The sequence below is a fragment of the Chionomys nivalis genome, chromosome 10, assembly GCF_950005125.1.
Source record: "Chionomys nivalis chromosome 10, mChiNiv1.1, whole genome shotgun sequence".
NCBI classification, from domain to species: Eukaryota; Metazoa; Chordata; class Mammalia; order Rodentia; family Cricetidae; genus Chionomys; species Chionomys nivalis.
In genome coordinates this window covers 35739734-35765100 of record NC_080095.1, presented here as the reverse complement: position 1 = coordinate 35765100, position 25367 = coordinate 35739734, and the positions used below count along the sequence as shown (strand labels likewise).

Here is a 25367-nt window from a genome sequence, read left to right as displayed (position 1 = left end):
ATACATATTTTCTTCTTCCTTGACCTTCTGTTATGGCCACATTCCAGCTTCTCGGGTGAATGGGTATAGGACATTGTCAGCAGATGGCAATGGAAGTCCACATTTTCATTGCTGGAATCTTGTGAGTTGAGTGGCTCTGGGCTGCTCCTCTCAGTGAGATTTCTTGAAGATGTCCTGTTTCTTCCATTATGCCAATCATTTAATAGTATGTAGTTCCACAGAGAGAAAATACATTTTTAGTCCATATCAACTATTAATTGTCTTACGCTTTGGAAAAAGATGGTCATCTCATTTAAAAATTAAGGTAATGATCTTCCTAGAAAGACAAATGACAGGCCCCAAAATGTTCAAACTATGTTCTACTGACTACAGAATATTTTATTTCTAAGAAAGTTAAGACATGCTCCCTTAACTGAAATTATCTATGAACAAGATAAGTTCATAAATATTATCTTATGTGTTTACACATTGCATTTATAAAGCAAAATGAAAATATATGTTTTGGTTTTATTCTATGCAATCTGAGCATATTTATAATGATCTATTTTTGCTAATAGTATAAAAATTCTGTTTAGACTCCAGTGACAAAGACGTTTCTCTTTTAAATTCACAACCACACAGTTCAATTTATCACTCATCTAATAATCATGTACTGACCTCTGGTAAAAATTTTTGTATTCAAGGAACCTAGTAATTAAGGTTCCTTGAATACAAAAGTTAGATGACATGGCTGGGACTGAAGTGGACGTGAAGTGTATGCTTATACAGAGAAAATAACTTTTGATATAAATATGGTCACATATTATAGAGTGGCATTTTAGTCAACAGAGATAATGTGTAGAAATGTGGTTCTGTGACATTGTGTCACTTAGTGAACATCAATTCTGTATCAGACAGTGTAAACCCACCGTGTGATGCTTGTACATTGACTATATCACCCAGATTCATTCCCCTCAGAGCACACTGCTCTCATGAAGAGGCATGATGAACACTAGACTGTAACATGTAATACACGGGATAGAAATGTGCCTCAGTGGAGAACCCCTAAGTTCAAGTCAGACATACTTAGAGTCTGGCCTTAAACTCTCTTCTTGTCACATATATTCAATAGTTGGTAATTATGAGAAATTATGAGACAATCCTATTTAGAAATATATACTGAGTATTCAGGATGGGACTGTCATGCAGCAGTGGTGGATTAAACACTCTGTACTCAAAGCACACAAGCAGCGTTCCTCAGCCGTGTCCATTGTAACTTAATTTGCTACCACCCTCACTCAGCGACCCAAAATGACAAAGCAACCACTACTAAGAATTTTCTGGGGACAGCGATTCACAGCACTGGGAGGGCATTGGCATGTCTCATACCAGAAATTATATATGTGCTTGAACAATGACAATGACTTGACCCTGAACTCCTGGGCCTGTCTATCACAAAGGAATGCAAAAGATTGCTCTTAGTATGAGCCTCTAATTAGGAGACCTAGAAGAATGGAGTGAATAGTACCATTAACTATTTTTTTTTTAGTAGAAAGTGGACTGGAATATTGCCAAGGTCTTGTGCACAAGCTCAGAAGCATCATTTACACATGGCTTTATCGTGTTATTGTCTATTACTGAACAGACAATTTTGTGAGAAGTCGAACTGTGGCACCATGGAGAGCTGTTTCCAGTGAACATCTCCTGGGCATACGTTTGAGAAGCACTGTTTTGTTTCTGTCAGCTGCAATGTTCCGAAGTAGGGGATGGTGCATGTTGCCTTCCTTAGAGGCATTGTGGAAAAAATGAAGAGATGGTCATTGAGGAGCTCCTCCTTCATTCCTGAAAATTGTCTTTTGTCCCTGTATATTTCTGCTCCTACGTCCTCACCCTAGAGCTTATAGCATCCCTGGGGGTATGTAGGCCATATTAATCATAATGTGGCTGATTGAGGATCAGGTAGCTGAATCTAGGCTCATTTGAAGAACCAGGTGGGCTCATAAATAGTCATTATTGATAAGGAATGACTTACTAACTGTGGAAAGCAGATGTTTCTGTACCATTCAGGTTTCCTCTTGAATGCACTTGAAGATGATTGGTAATGTCTTCTGATTTACCACTTGTCTTTGTTTTTAATATCAAGAAAGAACACAGATTGAAGCGATTGCCTTGGTACCAGCTTTGGTGGTAAAGGGTATAGAGTTATTAAAATTTATAACCACATTGTTTCTGCAACTACATTTTCTTGTGTTCAAAAAGCTTATAAAAGGCGCCAAAAATGTGGCCAGAAAGCAACTACAAAATTGTGACAGGAAATCAACCCTGAAAAAAAGTTCTGTTTGCAAAAAAATTATATTTATTTTCACAATAGATCTTGATGGCAATGCCTGCCAAGCAGGCCTTAGCCTACACTACTACTTTCAATTACACTAATGAGAAGAGAAAGGAGTGACATATTGCAACCTGGAAGTATGCATAGCCATGTGGCAGATGCTTCACACATAATCCACACAACAGGCTTCGGGGACAGCAATTTGCCCCTCCCTCTCATCACATGCCCTTCTATAAGTAAACTGCAAAGGTCATGCAGTTTTATTATTATTAATAAGTTAGAGGTGGTATTTTATTGTACTGTGCTAAAACCCATGCATGATCATCCTACTGAACTAATTAAATTCATTAATAATGGCAGGTCATTTTTTATGGGAAAATGACTACACAGTCCCCCCATTTTCACCTATCTCATATTTTTATATATTTTTAACTTAGAAAATGCTATTATGTAGGGATGATAGAATGGCTCAGTTTGTAGAGCAGTTGCCTTAATCATTAGTACCCACCTTAAAAAAAAATAACAGCAGGCATGATGGCATGTATCTGTACCACCGTGCATGGGAGTAAGATCTCTGGAGCACACTGTCCAGCTAGTATAGCCTAATTGGTAAGCTTCAGGCCACTGAGAGGCTCTGTGTCAGAGAGAATAGCTGAGGCTGTCTTCCAGCTTCTACACTGTGCATACACACCTGTAAACACACATATGCACACATACGTATTAGTAAAAGAGAAAGCCAACTACTGCAGCGTTCATCACATAAACTGTATTGTTTAATTATAATAGTCATTTGAAGAATGGGAAAGTGGTAAAATAATGGGTTCAGATTAGTTAAGTAAGTTGCCACAAGGTCAGGGTGTGGGGGGTGTAGGAGATGATGTGAAGCTAATGTGTTTTTCCTTCACGTCTTTCCTCCTGTAGACATGTGAACCACAGGAGTTTATTTTCATGGCAGCTGCTATGATCGATTCAAGCCTGGGCAACTATATGGGTATTTGCCACAAGGCTTCCGTGACTTCTAATGAACTGCAACGAAGCAGTTAGCCATGGATTATAATGCCACTGTGGTCCCATGACAAATGACAAGGAAATGATGATAATGAAATCTTATTACTGCGAATAAAGCGACCGCATCTGAGTTCTAGCACAGTTACATTTACCACTGTGAGAAACAAAGAGAAACAATCTGGGATAGGGTCTACACTGCATTTGGCAATGTGCTGACAGGATTAGGATCCTTTGAATGTCCCAGCTCTAATGGCAAATGTGTGGCACCTAAGATAAGGACCAAATATTTATTCTGGCAGAGATTAAATCTTTTCTTGTCCTGAATCTTTTATGGATCTTGCAGAAAATCTGCCCAAGAATGTATCTTGCCGATCAACGAACTCCGTGAGCCAGAACTGTCCTTTGCCCCCACTGTCATTGAAAGCTGCCGAGCGTTGAGGTCTCCATTCCCTTTTAGAACGCTAACACTGCTCTCGAGCCACGATTAATTAGTGACTCACAGCTGAGCTGAATCACGAGCAGGCTTTTCCACGCATACGGGATTGATGTAGTAGTTTCTCAAAGGAAGAACGGCAACTCAATAAACAGCCCACGCATGGAGGGTGGGCAGAGCAATGGCTTCTGAAGTTGTGGCTTTTTAAATCCTCCAGTTCCGTCATCCCGTAAATATGTGCTGATTCAGGCTTTTATACCCTTGCTTGTTTCCCTATGAGGGCATGAACACCCACCTACCCATTCTTTCCCACATCCTTAAAGACCATCCACCTCTCCAAGACAGAGCGAATGTGGTATGTTCTTGCCAAATTCCCTGAGGATCAGAGAAAAAAAGTTAAACTCTATCATAATATTATTCATTATGACCATGAACACTGTAATAAAGACACTATCATAGTCAACATTACATCCATAATTCCCAGGGCTAGGTACATTCTTTAAATAGAGAGATGAAACTAACCAAAACAAATCCAAGATCACACTGATACCAATAAACAGAAATGAGTCTGTTTAGTCGCCATGTGGGAAGGCACTGGAACACTTTTTACAAGGTTTACAAAATTAGAAATGCAGGTGATCATTTGTGTCCTGCAACAAACTCTGTGGGCACAAAAGAAGCAATAATGTCTACCCCGGGTCTGCTTTTCTGATTTCCGACAACATGATTCATCAGTTCATCTATATTATCTCCTTCTAAAATCAAGAGCCTTGGGTACTGGTCATTTATTTAATCAGGTATGAGATGTATCTCCATAGGAAGGGATATAAAAGATAAATGGTAAGTTGAAGAAACTAAATTCATTGCATCACAATATATGGAAACCAGTGTTCATTCTGCAAAAATCTTAATTTATAAGCATACTAAGTGCTTAAGAATACATTTATGTATTGAGTGAATTAAAGAATGAATGAATGAATATTAAATCTGAGCATCTATAAAAATTTCCTAGAACTTACGTAGTGTGAATTCTGTTCTTTAACTGTACCATTTGTCTTTTCTCCCTTTTCCTTTCCTTGTTCTTCCCCCTTCCACTCCTCAAACAAAAGAATAGTGAATAAGAAAGGCTGATTAAGAAATTCTGTGACTCAGATTTGTAAATATCAGAATGACAACTAAATTTTATTACTACCAAGTGTCCAGCCTAGTGCCAGTAAGCCAGACAACTAGAGAGACGGAGAAAAAATATTCGCCCTTCTCTCTTGCTCCATCCAACTCTCCGGAGCTGACTTGTTCTTCCAGGAGGTTGAAAGAAGTTGATTGTATCTGACCAGGAAGGCCACTTTCATTTTGTTTCATTGTGAATACCAATTCCAACTCTTAGTCATAACCAATTATTAGGCTGGAAGAGAAAGAGTTATAATAGCATTGTGACGTATAGTTCAAGCATTTCCAGGCATTTTTCCGGAGGGTCTTATCTCCACCCCCATCATCTCCATCATCTTCCTATTCATTGCCATAATGTCTGTCTTCTAGAATCCATTGCAATTTCTCTGCCTCCAAAGTCAGTTTGAACTACCAATGGTACCTTCTGCTGTGTAGCAAAAGCTCCAGAATATATTTTATCTCTAGATTAACTGAACAATAGGGCTATAAATCTAGGAAGATCGATAGTCACCAGTTCTGAAAACTCTTGCACAATTTCATTGCCCATTGTACAAAATACCTTTTGAGTGTGACTTGGAGCCACAGAAAACATCAAAGAACAGGTCTATGATATCGATTTCTCAGCCATTGGCTTCTAACATTTTGGTACCCCTCCCCTTTACCTTGAATATCCCAAAATGGGAAGGCAGGCTCATAGTTTCTTTTTAATCCTGAATCTTAATTGTGAAATAATTCTACTAACTTCTTTTAAAAGACAGACCCAATCCCTCTCTCAGAAATGATGTTCACAGTAGAGGGCGTCACTGTCGAGATTTCTGCCACACTAACATCAATATTCACCGATGGTCCTTGAATGCTGTAACTTGTACTGTTCAGGCAGTGAGAACAATTTGGGTGGCTTTATACTATTTTTTTTTTTTTTATGTTCAGGATGAAAGCCCATGGAGAAATATAAGATACTATTATTAGCTTCATACTGACAGCTCCCTCCGGGCACCTACAAGTTTATTGCTAGTTGGAGGATCAACTTTAAAGGGAGTAAACCCTGCAGTCAGTGACAATCATGCCCTTTGTATTTCTTTATTATAGGAACAAGGGAAAATTGGAGTTGTCTTCAATATCGGCACCGTGGACATCTCCATCAAAGAAGAGAGAACCCCTGTCAATGACGGCAAATATCACGTGGTGCGCTTTACCAGAAATGGCGGCAATGCCACACTTCAGGTGGACAACTGGCCAGTGAATGAACATTATCCTACAGGTAACATCTTCTCTTTTGGCCTCCCCAAATCACCTCTGATACCTATGACAGCCATGACATCTTTTCTCATGACTGTTGCCAGTTTATAGGCAAAGAATATGTCAATGCCTTTTGTCTGAGAAAGAAAGTTATTTTTTTTTAAGATTAGGGCAGTGTAAGCAGCTTCTGGAGACTTACTGACTATGCACTGAACATTTTGATTTGCAAACCTTAAAGCAATGCTGCCTGACTGGTTCATATTGAAGGTAAATATAAGGTTTCAGGTGGAAGAAAGGGACGTCATCCTTGTTCTGGGGGATTGTTGATAATCATAAGATAATGGATGAGATATCTGGTCTATGTGGTGCTGTATTGTTAGGTATGATTGCAGGGACAGATGGCAAGAGGTGGCAGAGAGAATAGAGCAGCAAGTTTATTAAACTTGAATTCATGAGCATTAACTCAGGGGAACAATGAGAAAAATCAAGGGTAGAGTTTTTTATTTATTTGAATTTGCCAAGTGATTTTCTCTTGCTCACACTAAGCCTATGTTGCCGTTTAGAGTCTGGTCCTAGCAGTGATTTTCCTAGGAAGCACACTGGCATGGGAGACAGAGGGGCTAATCATGCATTTGAATTTCACAGCCCTGGAGTGTGCAGCAGCAAAATCCCAGAACCAGATGGCAAACCAAGGGCAGGGAGAGAGAAGGTTCCTTCTTTAGAGAAACTCATTCAAATAGTCCCTTAGCTTCTTCTCTCATCTTTCCAGTCTCCTACCAAGAATCCTTAGCCCTGGCCATGAAAATCCTAAAAAGAGAAGGGAGAATACCCAGCAAGGGGCTTTTACTCCATAATTGCGTTGCAACCTAATGGATAGATGACAGAAAATAGCTTAGGATATGGCACTTTCCACTACTGTGAACAAGATGCATGTCTAACTCACTGTATGATGCTCCGATTTCCCCCATTTTTTTGTCTGTTTTCTCTCGCTTCTTCAACACCAAGATGAGCACACTGATAATGAAGCTTAAATTACATTTTCAGGATTCTGGGCATTTTAGTTAATAATTATCAGGCCTGAAAGAAATATTCACCGTAAACTTGTATACTTGTGGCCCAAGATAATTTTCTCAATAGCTTAAAGGCAACGATTGAGGTTTCATGCTTTAAATCAGTGTTACATTTTAAAAGCCGATCAATAGTGTGTGCTGCTTGGTTCTTCTTTAATATCCAGATTCTCCTCATTCCTGGTTTAAGAGTTATGGAAGCAATTGTCCCAAGGCACGGAAGCAATAAACATACTAATTAATCAATTACCCTATCTACTCACATATCTGTCACCCTGGATTTTCCCCAGCAGCCAGCTCAGCCAGTGATGGAGTTCTGGTAGAATTTTTTAGATTGTCACAAAAATTAACCTCCTGAAGTTATCTTTGATCATCTGAAAGAGCCAGAGGTGCTAGGAGTTGCTGCAACTTTTTGTCAACACCCACATTCCCTGGACACGAATAGACTTTATTTTCAAGTGTTTCTTGCTTAAACCCAGGGGTATGTGATGGTAAAAGGGGAGGGAAGAGGAAGTGAAATACCAGAGACCTTAAAAGCTGTTCATTTATTTGCTCGTAGAAAAAAAAATCCATCTTCCTCTCTCTATGCATATTACTATTGACACTTAAAATTGCTGCTGTGAGGTTTGTTGTGTCTCTGGGAAGAACTTCAAAGATTCCTCAGGTGATGTTAACTCCTTGCTAAGAGTCAATGGAGAATCCTTGCATGTGTGGCCAGCAATGAGGAAGCATTGGGGTGGTCATTTTAAAGTCACAGATACCTAAGAACACCAGTGACCCTTGGTGCACACCTCTCCCTTTGTGTCGTTAGTTCTAAATTATGGGTTGCCTCCCACAGGCTTTCAGAGCAGGATAAACCTGTCTTTAATGGCAGAACTTTCCCTGCTGACTGTTAGCATCACTGGTAACTCTTATACAGCTGTAATAAATGTTGTTATTGTTGGGCAGGGTAGAGCCTTGCAGTTAGCAGGATGTGCCTTCGAGACACCTAATGAGTTGAGAACTTTTTTTTTTAACAGTTGTATGTCTCAGGCAACTGGAATTATAACTTGAAATGCCCTAAGTATTGAAATATTTGGTGCCTTTCCCCACATATAATTCAAGATAAAATAACAGTGAACCATGAAATAAGGGTAAGAAATTCTAACAGTTCTGATTTTTCTCCTCTGATGATGAATTTAGTGTTGGGAATGCATCAAATTCCTTCTTCAGAACTGCTCATTTATTTCCCTTGTATTTATTTTGCTGGTTATCTAGTTCCAGTCTTTCCATGAGGCACTGAGACTCACCACCCCTCTGTTTTGCAATCCTGATGATATAGATGTAATGATACTTTTAGAGTCATTTGCTAGCCTATGAGTTGGGTAAACTAGATATTTCTATTCTCCAGTTAAAATCAAAATAATACACTCAGGCGAGTTCTGTTGTCAGCCTAAGATTACATAGTAACTGAAGAACAAAAATGAAGACCAGGTTATCCTCTTCCAAATTAGATCCGGTTTTTTTTTTTTTATCTTGACCCCATAGTGATGATGAAATGATTTTAAAAATGCATAACCATAAATGTGGATCTCCCTAGATCAGTTTCTTTCTTTACAGCCATATTATATTTCAAAAGTCTTATAAGACTTCCTAACAGTCTAATGGACCTTGAATATCTTAATTTCCCTCTTATGAGATTGAAAGAATGCATTTAACTAAACTTAGGGAATCATTACCACAATATTAAAAAGTTTAGTTTATTTTAAACTTGGAACCACAATGGTCTCTGTGTCCAAGGAAGCAGCACAGTCACCAATCTAGTTAATCTTAACATAATTTCTCCAAAAAAATTAATAAATTGACATGTCCTCTTTTTCCCCAAATCATTATGTTATATTAACAATGGCAAATGACTAGCAGCTATCAAGAAAGTTCAGGAGTATCTCACCATAAAGATCAGTTTTAGTAACCACACAAAGGTAGTTGTCAAGAAAAGTGGGGGAGAAAATTTACATTTAAGGAAGAAAACAAATATTAACACAGTGAGCCCAAGTTGTCCTCCCCATGACAGCAGGGTGCTCTCATGGGCCATTGAGAGTAATGTGTACTTTAAGGGGGCAGTTCTTTAATATAGAGTAGCTTCTCTCAATTAGTCACTGCAGTTGCTTCATTCCGAGGGCACACTCTTGCAAGTCACTCCTGCCCAACACATCCAAAGGGGCCGACTGAGAAACAGGATGAATGGGTCATCTCTTGAATCTTTCCACAGTCATTTATAGGCATTTGCTTGGCCTTACGGAAACATCCTTCTGTGAAATATTGAGAGCCCAGCTGGGCCCAGAACATGCAGCCTCGGTTCTTTGTGAATCAGTGAGTAGCCAAGATGGAAATAGTTCTATCGCAATTGGGATCTTCTATCACTTGATTCTGGGGGATTGAACTCAAAAGTGACTTCTTCCTTTGAGCCTGAAAATAGAAAGGCTAAGAAAGAGGAGAGGGAAATAAAAAGAGAATCAGCTCGGAGCTATCATCCAGGCACTGACAAATACGCCTTATAAAGCCTCTGATTGCTCTCTCTACACAATGCAATGATAAGGACAAGGGAGGGGAGGTGAAAGGTGAGCTGAACATGGAAAATTAATTTTAACCCTGGCTCTGGGCCCCCTGTGAGGCCTTGCTGAATAGGATTGTTCACGATTCACTCTTCACTGTGAGTGGGTGGCCATTATACCACCAGAACTGTCAGGATCCTGGTCATGGTACCCTAAGAACTTTTCAGGTGAAAGCCAGCCCTTTGAGAAATGAAGAATGATAAGGAGTTCCAAATGCATAGGACCCCTATTTTCCCACCCAAGAGCTTGTTAAGAAGAGCTAGGTCTCATAGATTTTTCCCTTTGATATTGCATATCAAGTCAATTGAGGTACTCTTGACTGAAATTCTTATCATTGTTCTACTAGCCGGTTTTCTTTGAATCTCCTGAAATACTTGAGACCATTAATTAACACAGAGAAAAACAATGAACTAACACAGAGAAAAAAAAATGTGCTTAAGCTTATGCATCAGGAGGTTGGTATTCAACATCTGAAGCAGTTAACTTTACCAACTTTTAAGTGAGGAAAATTTGCTTTGGTTCACAATTCTGGGATTTTCAGTCCAAGATTGAGCAGACTCATTTGTTTCTGAGTCTCTGGTGAAGGTACACATAGTGGAAGAAATTTCACCTCATTATCCAGAAAACAGAGAAGATACACATTGGTCTAAGACCCTCCCAAAAGGACACACTGATGATAAGTAAGTGCACAGCAGTTTCCAATAATGCCATCCAGGAAACCAAGCCTTTAGCATGTAGACCTTTGGGAAGGCATTCATCTAAAGCATGGCAAACTCTGAGAGGCTAAACAACTTGCCCAGTGTCTCAATAGCGCGAGGACAGACTCAGGATTCCTACCTGATCCTCATACAGCATCACCTCAAACATCCTGCCCATTGTGCTATTTCTGAGTTCTTATTTTATTGATAACTTCACTGTCTTGGTGATATATAAATAAAACATTCCCTGGAACAGAAATCCATGCCTGGAGCAGGTTCAGTAATAATGTTTCTGAACCTTGGTACTATTCACATTCTGGGCTAAGTGATTCTGCCATGCATTATAGCTGGTGCAGTAGTATGCTCTCAGGAGCATCGTAAGATGTTGAATAGCATCTGTGATTTCTGCCCACTGTGAGCAAGTAGCAGGTTTCCACCACGTCTTCACTTCAGAGTAAAACCATCAATGACAAAAAAAAATCATTAAATTAATAACAGTCCCTTAAAATTTATTTCCATTACTTGCCATTCTGTTGTATTTTAGAGGACATGATGGGAGACAAGAGATTTTGCACATATATACCTCATGCCAAGACATGGAAGAGTTAAAAACGAAGACTATAAATAAACTGTCGATAAGATACTGAAATTTCCTAGGCCTTAGGTTTTCATTAATTCCTAGCCAGGGGGTTTTCATTCCTTGGCTTTTCTTGCAAACATGCCGGGCCTTGCGAGATTGGAAGCCTGCACTAATGCAAGCCTCATCTCACTGCTCACTCATCCGTTCAGCGTTTGCGTTCCTTTCAGTTCAACAGGAGGCAAGCAGAGATAGGAAAGTCCTACAAAAGGAATAAAAAAGCACAAACACAATCAAGAGGGAAAGCTGTATTTGAACTTGGATTCAAGACTGCGGAGATAAAAGGCAGCTAGAGGAAGGCTCATTTAATTAATGTGTTTGAACATTCTTTGCTACGTTTATAAAATGCCCTCATAAGTAAATTCCTCAAACAGGCAGGAAACATATCAATAAATCAATCAAACCAATACTTTCTAAATATTTGCACTGCAGAATATTCTCAAGTTTGTAAGTCTGAATTAAGATTCACAAGATTTGTGTTTCTTTTGTCAAATAACTTTAACATCCTTTACTTAGTCTTGGGTGGCAACTGGATCACACAACCTATGTGTACATTTAAATGGTAAACTACTGTCTACTTAGTTTCACATAAAGTCCCGTGGATATGACAGTGAAATGCCAGTACTCAGACACCAGTCTCATGTCTAAATGTGGTAGCTGATGATGATGATCTTTGTATCCATTAAAATGCCAATTTTCAGGGTCTATACCTAGATAGTTGAAATTTACATTGTAACAAGATTCACATTCAAGAATTGTGACACACTGGGCTAGGCATTGAGAATTTTCAGTGCAGATATGTTTGATAATCACTGATATTAGGAACCTCAAACCATTTTTTTTTATCTTTCAGACTTAACAATACTATTAGAATTGTCTGACATGACAGCCGTATAGCACATGTAACCACTCAGTATATGTGATGGAGCTGGTATTACTGAGGTTCTGAGGTTTTTATTTTGTTGTAAATTATGCCCTGGCACTAAATACTTCGAATACATGTTTTTCATTTAATTTTTGTAGTTCATTAGCTCCCATCAAACAATATAGGACACAATACATTATGTATCATTTCCTTTTGCCTATTTTCTACTGTCAAAGTCTCCATTGTGTCATCAATAGAATAGTAACCATTTACCTCCATGTACTTTCTGACACTACCTAGTATGATGCAGCCACAGGGACAATATAGCTCAATGTGACTCAGAGAGTTGTGGAAAGGCAAGAGAGGATGGTGACTAAACGTAGACTTCCAGAATCTTTCTACAAAGACCCACTTCCTCTTCACTCACCGCTTGCCACCTTGAGTAAGTTTCCATCGCTGAGATGCTTCTTTGTGCCCCAGGTCCATGGTTGTTCATTTTCTCCCATTAAAAATAAATGATGGCTCAGACTGACATTCAATTTGGGAAATTTCAAAAGGAGTGCTGCCAGAAATGTGTTTCTTAAGCAGAAGTGACAGTATACCCTTTATTAAGCTATATTTGTATTCTCTGACAAGATGATTATGGAGCAAATCCATCAGCAACTCTGACCATAAAAACAAAAACAAAACGAAACCATGTTATTTTATCTGTAAACTCAAGATTGTGGACTGAGATTGCTGGTCTACCCCCAGTGTTCTTTAGCCCCAGTTAAACACTCAAGGAAGATAACTGTACTTGCAGCTGTCACCTCAGTATTGTTTCTCCCCTGTTGGACACAGCTGAGTATAATGTCTTTAATATTTATTTTCATCCCTGCTGCAGTTTCCCTTCTCTCCTCTCCTCCCAGCACCTCACCCTGCCCCTCACCTCTGCCCCTATAGCAATCCACTCCTCCTCCATTTCTCTTGAGAATAAGGCTGGCTTCCCATATATAAAACAAAACATGGCATATCAAGTCACAGTAAGATTTAGCATCTCCCCTTCCCCCTTGTATTAAGGCGGGGCAAGGCAACCCAGTATGAGGAATAGGGTCCCAAAAACCAGCCAAAGAATCAAAGACAGCTGCTGCTCCCACTGTCAGGAGTCCCACAAGAAGACCAGGCACCATAACTGTGACTTACATGCAGAGGTCCTAGATCAGTCCCATGCAGGCTTCCTTGTTGTCAGTTCATTCTCCTCGTGCCCCCATGACCCCAGGTTAGTTGATTTACTCCCACAATTTCTGTGCCACACTCACTCCAGCACATCTCAAGGGCAGGACAGACAGTCTGTAGGTCTAAGGTTATGTGGCTGCTTTGGTCTCCCAATCCCTACGCTGGAGTTCTTGATAATTTTGTTTGTTTGTTTGAGAAAATCTTATGCATTGATGTTTACTCAAAAAGATAGAGAATTGACAAAGAAGCAAGTTTCCCTCTTGCTTGTTCTCCCTTTCTTCAGAAACCTAGAGTTGTAAAAAGAGTCCCACAGTGAAGGGTTTGCTTCAAAGAAGCAAAATGGAGTAGGTCATGCCCACACCAAATTGTAGACAAGATCATTCTCACCATTAACTCCACATTCACAGACAAAACAAACCGCTTGACCTTGAAATACCCTGAAGGTTGAATGTGGGGTTTATTTTTGCTTTAAGGATTAGGATACACCCTAGAGAGTTTAAGTTTGATTTGCCCTTGGAGATGCTGGTACACAACCTGGGCCTTTGTGGCTGTAGTGCACTCAATTTTGTGGCTTATTTAGAAATTCTGGCCTTAACTCAAATCTTCAAATTATATTTTTTTTATGTAAAGGTAATCCCTGGAATTATTTTTTGAAGCTAAATCTCCAATTGCTTCCTAGTCTAGAAACAGCACTTTTCTGGATCCATGGGTGTTTACCTTTATCCATATCTTAAGTGGTATTTGTTGGGCTTTGGAAGCCTCTTTTCTTTTAGGATCCCATTAAACCTCCTACCTCCATGTCTAAGCAGGCAAAAAGAGCTTTATTAAATGGAAGTCTTTTTTACTGCTTGATGGTCTTGCTTGAAGGATGGGAAGTGGAGAAAGGATGCTTCATATATTTTTCTTTATGTTTTGTCTTATCAGACAAACCTTTCTCCTTAGTGAATTCCCAGTCACAAGATAAATAGCCATGCATCTTGCAAGTTAAATGCAATTATTTCTATCATGCCTAGAGCCTTTTTCCTCCCTGTAAATGTCCCTTAGTAGATGATAAGCATTTCAATGGAAACTGCAAACACCTGCTAATGCTAAAATTAAGTGTAATCACGCACAAGACCAAAGCTACAAAGAAACACTGTCTTGAAAAACAAAAGAAAACAAACAAAAAAGACAAAAAGAATATATATATATGCACATATAAAATTTAGATATAAAGAAGGACATAATATGGATGCTAAAATATTTGAGATCAAGGGAGAAGGAATACATGAATATTTGGTATATGGAAATTTGCCCTAAGGCATTAAACTAGTATATAACTCAAGGTTATTTATACAGGAGTTAAATAACACACACAACAGAGCTTGTTATAATAATGAAGATTTATATCAGATAATATGGTAGCAATTACAGTAACTATAGACATTATTTATACCCAATTCATTTGTGAATAGGGTGAGCTTTTAGTCAATTGACTGTTCAGAAAAAGAGTAATTTTGCTACATACTCCTATTAAACTTCATAGTATAAACAGCTCAGTCTGGGTTCTGGCTTATGTTAGTCCTCATTCTTAGTAAGCTGCAATGGGATTTAGAGAAAGTAGAATTTTGTAAATTAAAAAGCATATGTTGACAGAGGTTTCTCTCCTGCTCAGTCCTGCAGCCGTTCAGCCCCAAAGAAACTCACAGAGGTCTACATTAATTATAAAACTTGTTGGCTTACTAGCTCAGGCTTCTCATAACTCTTATAACTTATATTAGTGCATTATTCTTGTCTGTGTTAGCCATGTGGCTTGGTACCTTTCATCAGTGAGGGATTCTCATCTTGCTTCTGTGTCTGGGTGATGACTGCAGACTGTATCTTTCCTCTTCCCAGAATTCTTCTGTTCTCATCGCCCTGCCTATACTTTCTGCCTGGTCACCCTACCTATACTTCTTGCCTGACTACTGACCAATAAGCATTTTATTAAACAAGTACAAGAAAGAAATATTTACAGGGTAAATCCATTGTCCCACAGCAAGCATATGATATTTTTAGTTCTAAATTAAATACTTTAGTCAATTAGCTTGATAGTACAAATAATACAAATTTGAGGATTACTTCTGGATATTTTTGATGAGAAATATAAGGGAAATTATTTCTTTTTCCAAAAATATTTTTGTGTTTGTATGTGTATAAACATATAACTTACAATTGTTGGTTTTCCCTTTCTATTGTGTGGGATCTCAAATTTTAACTAAGTTGTTGAGTTTGGCAACAAATCTATCTGCTCCATGAACCAACTGAGCCATCTTGGTAGCACCAAGATTTCTTCATCTCCACCTATTATGCTTATACTTAGTAAGTCACATCTTAGAAATAGTGTTTTAAAGATTGGAGATGTGGGAGGATCACATTTTATGGGACTTTACAATTATACGTATCACATGACATAAAAATGTTAATAGCAGCTTGCTCCTATTATAATGCCAACATTATAATTCACATGATGCTCTTCTCAATTAGAGCAATCATCAAATACTATGTAGCTGTAAATCTAAGTTTAGTGTGTGGTGTAGGTTGGAGATCCTATTATCTCAGAAGTTATAGTTCAATTGTAAATAAAAGTTCTAGGATCTATAATTATCTAGGACTACTAAGCCAACTATCTCATATGACTTCTTTGTCATTTGTTGTCTACCTTAGAGTTGGCTGAATTCCATGTTTAAATTTTGTATAAGATTTAAGGGTCTCTCTAGTTATTTAAATAACTAAAAAGAATATTGAATTCTTCTATAAATAACAAATATATATATATATATACTATGTATATACATATATATACACACATACATACGCATGTGTGTGTAATTGTGTATGTGTGTATTATATCCTTTATAATTTTATAAAGTAGAGAGATTAATTAATAGTGGCATATGCTATCAATTATAATCATATTGCAGCTCATCACAAAGAGATAAAGACTTTCCAATATTCTAAAATGCCTGTCAATACCACAGCAGGCTAACAAGAGTAGGGACTAGGTCAGAAGGGAAGAAAGTAGTAAGGCAAGGACACAGAAATATTCATAATCTTCAAATTATAGATTTAATTGAATTAAAAGTAATGTTTACAATCTGCTGTGTGAGATGCATTTCTTTCTTACACAACCTTCCATAAGTCCTTAATATCAGCCTAGATAATGGGCTTTGTCAAATTCCAATGCTGCCTAAGAAGACTTTGGGATTAGATACACAAGAAGACAATGGCAATTACACAGGAATCAAGTACTAAAAACTATATCAAATCCTATAAATGAGTTAAAAATATGAATCACTGTTTTAAATATCAGAATATACAAGCCTGTTTATCTGGATGTTGGTATTCCTTCACCATCATCAGTAGAATGAATTTGTATAGAGGCATCCCTTTAATTCAGATTTACTCACTATCTAACAAGTATTTATTCTACATATTACATGTGACCTGTTCTAGGCAATGGGTATACCATAAAACTGAAACTCACCTTTGTATTTTTTAGATAATAGAAGGACACATGAACACATGAGCACATGAACAGGTAGTCATAGTATTTCTACTGAGCAGTAAAATGTCATATATTTCACTGAGTTCTTGAATCAAGCTATACTCTAAACCCAAGAAATAGGTACTGCAATCATGCATAAGACAAAAAAGGATATGTATATAATTATATATATATATATAATTTAGATATAAAGAAGGGCATGATATTGATGCTAAAACACTTGAGATCAAGGGAGAAGAAAAACATGAATATTTGATATATGGGAATTTGTCCCAAGATATTAAGCTAGTATATAAATCAAGGTTATTTACACAGGCATTAAATGACATCATTTTACAAACAGACACATAGGTCCCTTTTAAGATCAGCTAACTCTCCCAGGTCATGAACTAATATGTGGAGAACCAAAGCTCAAGATCATATGTCTTAAAAGAAACCTGCCACCTTATCCTGTGCCCAGAATTGCACGTAGTGAAACAGTTATTATTTAAGTGAATAATAGTCAATGAAAGAAGTCAATAATAAGTCAATGAAGTTATCTCCATGTGCCTAAATGATACCTGTTTACCAGATAGAGATGAGTGTGTGGAGTTTAAGCTGTCTTAGCTTCCCTAGAATAATGTCAACACACATTGACTACCCTTCCTAGACACACACAGTGTAAACTGTGGCATGAAAAATCCGTATTTTTCATACTGGAGGAACTAAAAAGATATTATTATTACAGCTTTATTGATATAGAATTAAACTCCCTGTACATATGAAATCTATATAATCTGATGAATTTGGGCTTCTGATTTCATAACCGTATTTTATAAACAAATATAACCACCATGAAACTTGATGGAACTTTTCCACTCTTTCCAGCAGAAAAGTATTAATCTTACTCTTTTTTACTGAGAACTCAGGGAAGTCCTGCACATTTGCTACAGATGCTTTTCCCAAAGTGCCAATTTGGTGATTCTACAAACTTCTTTTCCCCACAACTCGTTTTCTTGCTCCACCTTTCAGTGGGAAGCAATTAGGGTAGAACTGATATGCCCCCGTCACACAGAAGCACCGAAGAGGTCAGACTCAGGGTCAGTGGGAGAGTCAAATGTGTTTACTCATTGTTAAAAGCAGCAAACTGAATAAAACCCAAAGGTGACCACTGAAGCCCTCCAGCTGGAACTGTATACAGAGCTCAGACTCCTGCTTGAGAAATATAAATTCACATGCAAATTTACAAGGGTGTCTGACGTGGCAGCGTAGGTAGAATACTGACTGTTCCCGTTATTAGAGATTTGCGAGAGGAATACTTCTGCCCATTGTGCAACGGCCACCCTCCATTTCTAAATGAGATAAATTTGCTTTCATTTTAATCACAATGTGGCAATGTGGTTTTCTTAGATATCAGTGGCGAGATCTTCATTGCAAATCCCTCTAAATGTCTGAAAACAGAATATTCTGGGGAGAGAAAAGGGTTTATTAGAAGCTATCCTTCAGTAAAGGACTTCAGCGAAATAATACTGACAGAAGGCAACACTCACACAGTATTAACCCTGAAAATAATCCTTATAACATCTAGAAAGAGATTTGATTCCTAGCATTTTAGAGATAAAGAAAGTCAGCCTGGGAGCTATTGAATAGCATATACCAGTGTCCCACAGCTCGTTCATGATGGGAGCAACCTTGATTTGAATATTTAGATCAATGATTTGAAAACCTTTTCTCTAAATGGCCACGTAGTAATTTTATAGGCTTTGAAACCCTACATTTAACTGTAAATATTTTATTTATGCATCACATTTATAAATACTGTATATTTGCAGCTACAAAATAGATGTTGCAGGGAAGGTCTTTCCGGTCATCATTCAAGCCTGTACTTTTATTGTAAAAACAATCACAGATAATCTATTTAGGAATGTGCACAGCAGTCTTCTAATAAAATGCAACATGATTTTACATGAACAAGCTGTTAATGGGCCATGTTGAGTTGAGGGACCTCTGAAAGAGATAATTTTTATTTTGAAGGTTACATTTATGCTTTTATTGACTCATCAGTCTGATTTTGGATTTTGTTTATTTACTTAAAATTGAGGGACCAAGATAATCTCCAGTGGATGAAATAAATCCCCAGACACAGTATTCTATACATAGTTCAGTAGTGTAGCTACACAGAGAAACAGAAATGCTAGTGGCATTAATTTGGGATCAATAAACGGAGAGACACACAATGGAAAGGGAATTTAGTTACATGTATTTGAAGACATCATATACAATAAATAGGAAAAACACACACCACCACCACCAGAAACAAAAAAAAAAAGAAAACACACATGCAACAATACCAACAAATACTCTTTCCCATCCTTAACATCAAAGAACAGATTGAATCCTGTGTTCATGTATGTTATACCATACCTTGCTTAGAGCAAGAGCTGATGATAATCATGGGAATCATTCTTTCTCAAATTCTATTACTGCCCTTGTGTAACTGCAAGCTGAAGCGATCCCAATAGATTTTCCTCCCTCTCCCTTGAGAAGCTGCCAGCTCTTTTATTGAATTCATAGGCATTCAGTCAGTGACCTAGCCAGCTTTCTGAATCCCTCTCTTCAAAGGTGGCAGACACACCTAACATCTTTTCTGTGACCCATTCCTTCTCTGTGTGTTTGAGTTCTCAAAAATGCTGCCTTCATTTTCTTGCCATCAGTTGTCTGTCCTAATGCTGATGTCTTTTGTTGGAGTCGTGAGAGCTAACTGTCTTTACATAAGGTTCAACCTACCTCCTGCCATGAAGATTCTGAGATTTTCGAATCTAGTTCACTGTTATCAAAGGAACAATACAACAACAAACAGGCTATGAATTTTGTTAAAGTGTTTAAAGTAAACTAAAAAGTCCCAGTTTGATCTATAGCTTCCTGCTTCCCCTTGACTCTCATCATTAGAATTATCACCCTATTCCTGGTTTCTGTGCATTGACTTTTCTTTTTGTAAACTCTGCATATAAGTGAAATCAAGTACTGTTTTCCTTGCAAACCAGCAAAGTAGTTATAAAGGGTGATTAACATAGAAGCCTAAGGTACAACACAAAGACCATCACTATAGCATCATTGTGTACATTCACAGCTGATCAAAACGGGAAATGATCTTATAAAAAGGAAAAAAATCATTGTATGAGACAGCAGCTGTGTCCCTTCAATTATTTACATCTTTATCAAGATATCAGGCCATGTTGGGCATCTTAAACAGATGCAATGATCGTTTTAACTCTAAAAATTCAAACCGAGACACACACTGAATTTTATGTACAAAAAAATGAAATTTCAGTGTCATACATCCTAGTAAAGATTTCCTTTTGTAAGCCCTGAATAAGTAAATGTATTTTAATGTAATAGAAAAATAGCAAATATTTTTGTTATCAACCGGTTGAAATGGAAGGATTTTTTTGTTAAAACAAAATTTATTTTATTAAAATAATTATTACCACCATTAGGTAGTTTTCTTTTCCCCAAAACCATGGATTTCCCCAGCTCATCCAGACATAGTGAGAAAATGGAGGGAAAGGATAGATCATGTGTCTTGGAGACTTAGAAACCATATGTACATCTAACATAAATGGAAATGTGAAATAAAAGCACATCTAAAAAACTTAAGACAGCCAAAGTTTAAAAGTATCTGTTTAATTTTTTTTTATTTGTACAAAACTGCTGGCAGTTTATATAAGTGAAACTCAAACTGAGATGGAAATGCAATGTCTTTGGATGTTTAAAATGAAGGGCTGACTTTGACTCCGAATTTTCTGGGTGGGTATGGTGGCTAACACGAGGCTGCTGGTGTAGATGAGTATAAAGGCACTCACCGGATGGAATATATGGTTCTCAGGGAGCCATGAGCTTCCCTGGGGGAGGCAGAACAAAGAAATTCAACAGATTTGCTTCATTTTGTGACTTTTCCTCTCTCTGACCTCTGAGAATTTTGAGCTCCGGTAAGTCCATAAAGGGAATTTGGAAATACACTTAATAGAGATCTTCTTGAAATAAGTCAACTGAGCCGAGCAAAGTGCTTTGGCAACACATTTACTATGAATCCTGGCCAACCCTGAACCCAAACCCTCCAAGGAAACTCTAGTCTCGTTTCCATCCTCAGCAGCTGAATTCAAGCTACTCTAAGCACTTGTTCCAAGCACACTTTCCTCCCTAATCTTTCTAGAGTGAGAGAATTGAACTTCAACAGTTTCTGATCAGCACAAGAGCAAAAATAAAGACATGGTTATATTTCTTCATTATTTACCGACTGGTTTTTCCATTCTGAGCCTCACTGATTAGTCTTTACACAGCATCCCTGGGTTAGATGGGATATTCCCAGCCTCATTCAAAACTCCAAACTCTTGCCCGGCGGTGGTGGCTCACGCCTTTAATCCCAGCACTAGGGAGGCAGAGACAGGCGAATCTCTGTAAGTTCGAGGCCAGCCTGGTCAACAAGAGCTAGTGCCAGGACAGGAACCAAAAGCTACGGAGAAACCCTGTCTCGAAAAATAAAAATAAAAAAAAATTAAAAAAAACTCCAAACTCTTGTGAGGATTCTAGTAGAATTGAAACAAGCTACCAGCCCAGCTTCACCAAAAATAAAAAATCAAATCCTGAAACCACGACAAAAGCATGCTCTTCCTTTGCCTGTCACATCCTCCCCTAATTATACCCTAAACTCACTAATGTTTTAAGTGCTCTCTGACAAGACAGCTAGGAACATCAACAGATACCACATGAACCCAAGAAGGCAGATGGAGTCACTCAAGAAGCCTGATTTTGATGTGTCGGATCATTACTGCAAAGATAAAAGCAGGTTTCTGAAAGAGTGAAATTCAAAGGAACCTAGTAATTAGGGTGGTAAAAATACTAGGTCACCTGGTACATTTCCCTGATTGGTTCAGAAATTTCTGTACAGTATAGACTAGTATTATTAGTCTAATGTGAAATGTTATAGGTGGCATAATTTGTCTCTTTTCCCACCAGTAAAATAGATCTGTCTGATTTCTTAGACTTGAATTTTTTTTCAAAGTCTCTTTGATTAGGCATGCCAGTTGAAATTATTCTAAATTATTTCTTAAAACCGTGACTATTTATTTCTTACAACTACTTAGCAGGTACAAAGTTCCTAGAGAGAGCTTTGGTTTGAAATAATTTTCGAAATGTTTCTTAGATCGCTAAGATTTAATACTGTATATTTAATAGTAAAATGACTGAGAGGGCAGGGCATTATTGATATTTTATTGATATGTCTAAAATTCATAGGTTTCAAATAGTATAAAAAATTTAGTGATCACCAAACCTTTAAAGTTAAATAATTTAGTGGTTTGTTGGATTCCAGATACCTATCTCCTGTGGAGTCAGTGGTTGTCAATGCCATGCATATTCTTTAGTACTTAAGATCTATCAGTAAGCCGGGCGATGGTGGCGCACGCCTTTAATCCCAGCACTTGGGAGGCAGAGGCAGGCGGATCTCTGTGAGTTCGAGACCAGCCTGGTCTACAAGAGCTAGTTCCAGGACAGGCTCCAAAACCACAGAGAAACCCTGTCTTGAAAAACCAAAAAAAAAAAAAAAATCTATCAGTAATTAGCATCATGGATGTTGCAGATTATGAAAGCAGATTGATAAAAATATTTTGCAACATCTGCTTTTAATATATCTACATGTTTATAAGAAAACTTGAGAACAGGAGAGATGAGTCAGTGGCTAACAGCATGTATTGATCTTGCAAAAGACCTGAGTTTACAGCTGCCTGTAAGTCCAACTCCAGAGGCTCTGGCACCATCGTCTGGCCTCTGCAGACCCCTCTACTCATGTGCACATACCCCACCCAATATACATACAAATATGATTTTATATATATTATGTATATATATACATTATATATATATACTTTTATTGATTTGTTGTGCATTTTCACATCATGCATTCTGTTCCCACTTACCTCTCTAATCCCTTGATTTGGCCTTCTTCCCTTCTTCTTCTTCACCCCTCCCCCCCAAAAAAAAACCCAAATTTAAAAGAAAGACCCAAAACCAAACAAAAGAAAGAAGCAAAACAAAAATAAGAACAAACTAACAAACAACAAAGAATCTTGTTGTGGAAATCGTAGTGTGGTCCTTAGAGACACACAGTTTTCCCTTTATTCTGTTCAATTTTAGTTGCAAGTATTCATTTCCACAAGTCATTGGAGTCATTGGTCTGGCTCAAGACCTCTAGTTTCTGCTACACCACCGATTATGGGCTTTTGCTGGGGCTCCTCTTTGATATCCTGTTATTGTCCTGTGTCACAGAGATCTGCTCTTTTGGATCTGTAGGTTTAATCCCCTTCACCTGCTCCAACACTTCACAGATTTGGTGGATATGGGGGTGGGCCAACTCATAGCCCTAGTTCTGGGCTGCTGCCTGCCGGGGCCATGCTGACATGAGGGCTCTGTGCTGCCACTTGGGTCATGATGGTGGCTGGACCCCAGCTGTTGCCACAGGCCGTGTCTGGGGGCTTGGTCTTGCTGCAGTTGGGGACTGTAGTGATACCCATAGCCTGTGTTAGCACAGGGATCAATTGAACCCTGCTGCCTGAAGCAGCCCCCCCCCCCTTCACAGACCCTGGAGTAGGACAGCTGGCCCTACACCTCAGGAGAGCTCCCCACCCCCACCCCACACTTGAGAAACATGACGCCATCCCTCACCATAGGTATGCATGCACCTCACCTGGGAAGCACACTAGAGCTGACCCTGTGGTCTGTGCTTGGAGAAACAGGTGAGCAGACCCTGAAGGCATGAGAGCAGGGAAGCTGATTCTGCCCCTTCCTTGTCAGCTCTCTACAGCAGTTGGGAGAGAGGACCCTGCACCTTGCCCAGGCAAAGCAGAAAGCAGAAGAGCTGTTCCTGGCAATATGAGTGAGGGACCCAAATCTGTAGGTCCTAGAGCAGGAAAACTGGCTCTGCTTCCTGCTGCATTGGGTAAGCTAGCTGAGGCAGGGCTGGAGAGTTCATCCCAGTAGTGATGATGAGAGCAAACTAAGGAGCTGACGAATCCAGTTACCAAGATAAAATATAGTTGGAAAGAAAAAGAAAAAGTGAACACCTACAACAGCTAATATAGCTAATATAGTGGACATTATGACTCAAGTATATAATAATTTCAATGTGTATATATTTTCTAATTTATCACCAGCAACTTTCTAAAAATCGTTTGCAGAAATGTCAAAGTTTTTAATGCTATTCTAAGCCTCCTAGGTACAACAGGAACTGGAACTTAAGTCATGGCATTAATAATGATGCATTTCTAATGACCGACAAGTATGTGTCCCTTGAGGTGTCATTCAAAATATTCAGCAACGTTAGTTGTTCTTACTCTTCCTTTAGCCCTTCAGTCTTCTGATTTTGATCAGTGTGATGCTTTTCTCTGAAGCCTACCTGTCATTCGTGTGCTAAAATAATGACGTTCTAATACTTACTCTTAATTCCTAGGGACAAACACTTGTAAGGGCTGCTTTACGCTCACCCATACATTTTAAAACACTAATGTTTAAGGCTGCTTTTTAAGAGCCTTGGTTGAAAGATGAAACTGTTTGTTTTGTTTTTCTAGCTTGAGTTTCAAAGGTTTTGTCTTTAGTGTTGGGTTGATAGAGAAGGTTGAGGTGAATATTTTGCTATTCTAAGCAGACACAGGCAATTCCAGACCAGGGACTGTTCATATCCTACCGTGATATAAGTTGTTTGGATAATATTGGTTTGGGAAAGTTAGGCTTAAGGACATGAGTAAAAGCCATGTTTGTTAAGACAAAGAGTATGTGAATTTTTAATAAGCCCTGTGAAATCATTGGTGGTGATTCATGCCATTGGTGAGGACCATTGTGCCAGGAACTCAGAATTCATCTCATTCTTTTTACTAAAGGGTTCACTCTTCATTCAAACACAGATAGGAAGAGGTTAAATAAACTGTGTCCTCTCCTTCTTAGAAAATTGGAGAAATATCAATCCTTTCTGATTTTTCTGCCATTTTTCCACTACCGCCTCACGTTTTTCTTCTTCCTTCGGAGGCTGCATTATTGTGTTTTGTGGGTTCGGTTTTTCTTTCCTTGAAAAGAGGTCTGTTGCTAACGTTGTATAGCAAGGAGCCAGGTCTGTGCTTCCATCTCAAGTCTTCATTCATGACTCTGGATTCCAGACTTCTTTAAACTCCAGAGACAGAAAGCAGCTAAGCTGTTTAGTGCTTCTTGTAGGCCCGTAATGACAACTCTTATAACAGAGAGTTCTGTGTTCCCCATATCAAGTAAATCATCCTTTACAGATTGCCTGACTTCTAGACTATTATTTTGGGTTTTCTGTCTGTTATTTGTTGTGTCAGATTTCTGTGGCTCATAGAGTTTTTTTCTTTTCTTCCCCTCTCTCCCTTCCTTTATTCTTTCTTCCGTTTCTTTCCTCCTCCCTCTCCTCCTTCCTTCCACCTTACTGTTCGAGTTGTCTTAGATGAAGCAGACACATAAGACTTAAACCCACTGGCTCAGTTTACCTCTACTCCAAAGAAATTAGGAAAGGAATTGGTTTTTAAAAAGTGTATTTATTTACAGTTTGGCTGAATGCAGGAGATG

At 38.4% G+C, this 25367-nt stretch overlaps 1 protein-coding gene across 40 annotated transcripts in view; it reads left to right on the top strand.

The window, feature by feature from the left end:
• Positions 1–25367, top strand: part of Nrxn3 (neurexin 3) — a 1560627-nt gene that overhangs the window by 1381566 nt on the left and 153694 nt on the right. For all 40 annotated transcript variants that reach the window (XR_009057835.1, XR_009057834.1, XM_057782568.1 and 37 more), the window contains one exon: positions 6009–6180. Coding sequence is in view for 38 of the 40 variants with exons in the window: in XM_057782568.1 (XP_057638551.1) it covers positions 6009–6180 (172 nt within the window). In the remaining 2 variants the exon portion in view is untranslated. The remainder of the gene's footprint in view (positions 1–6008; positions 6181–25367) is intronic.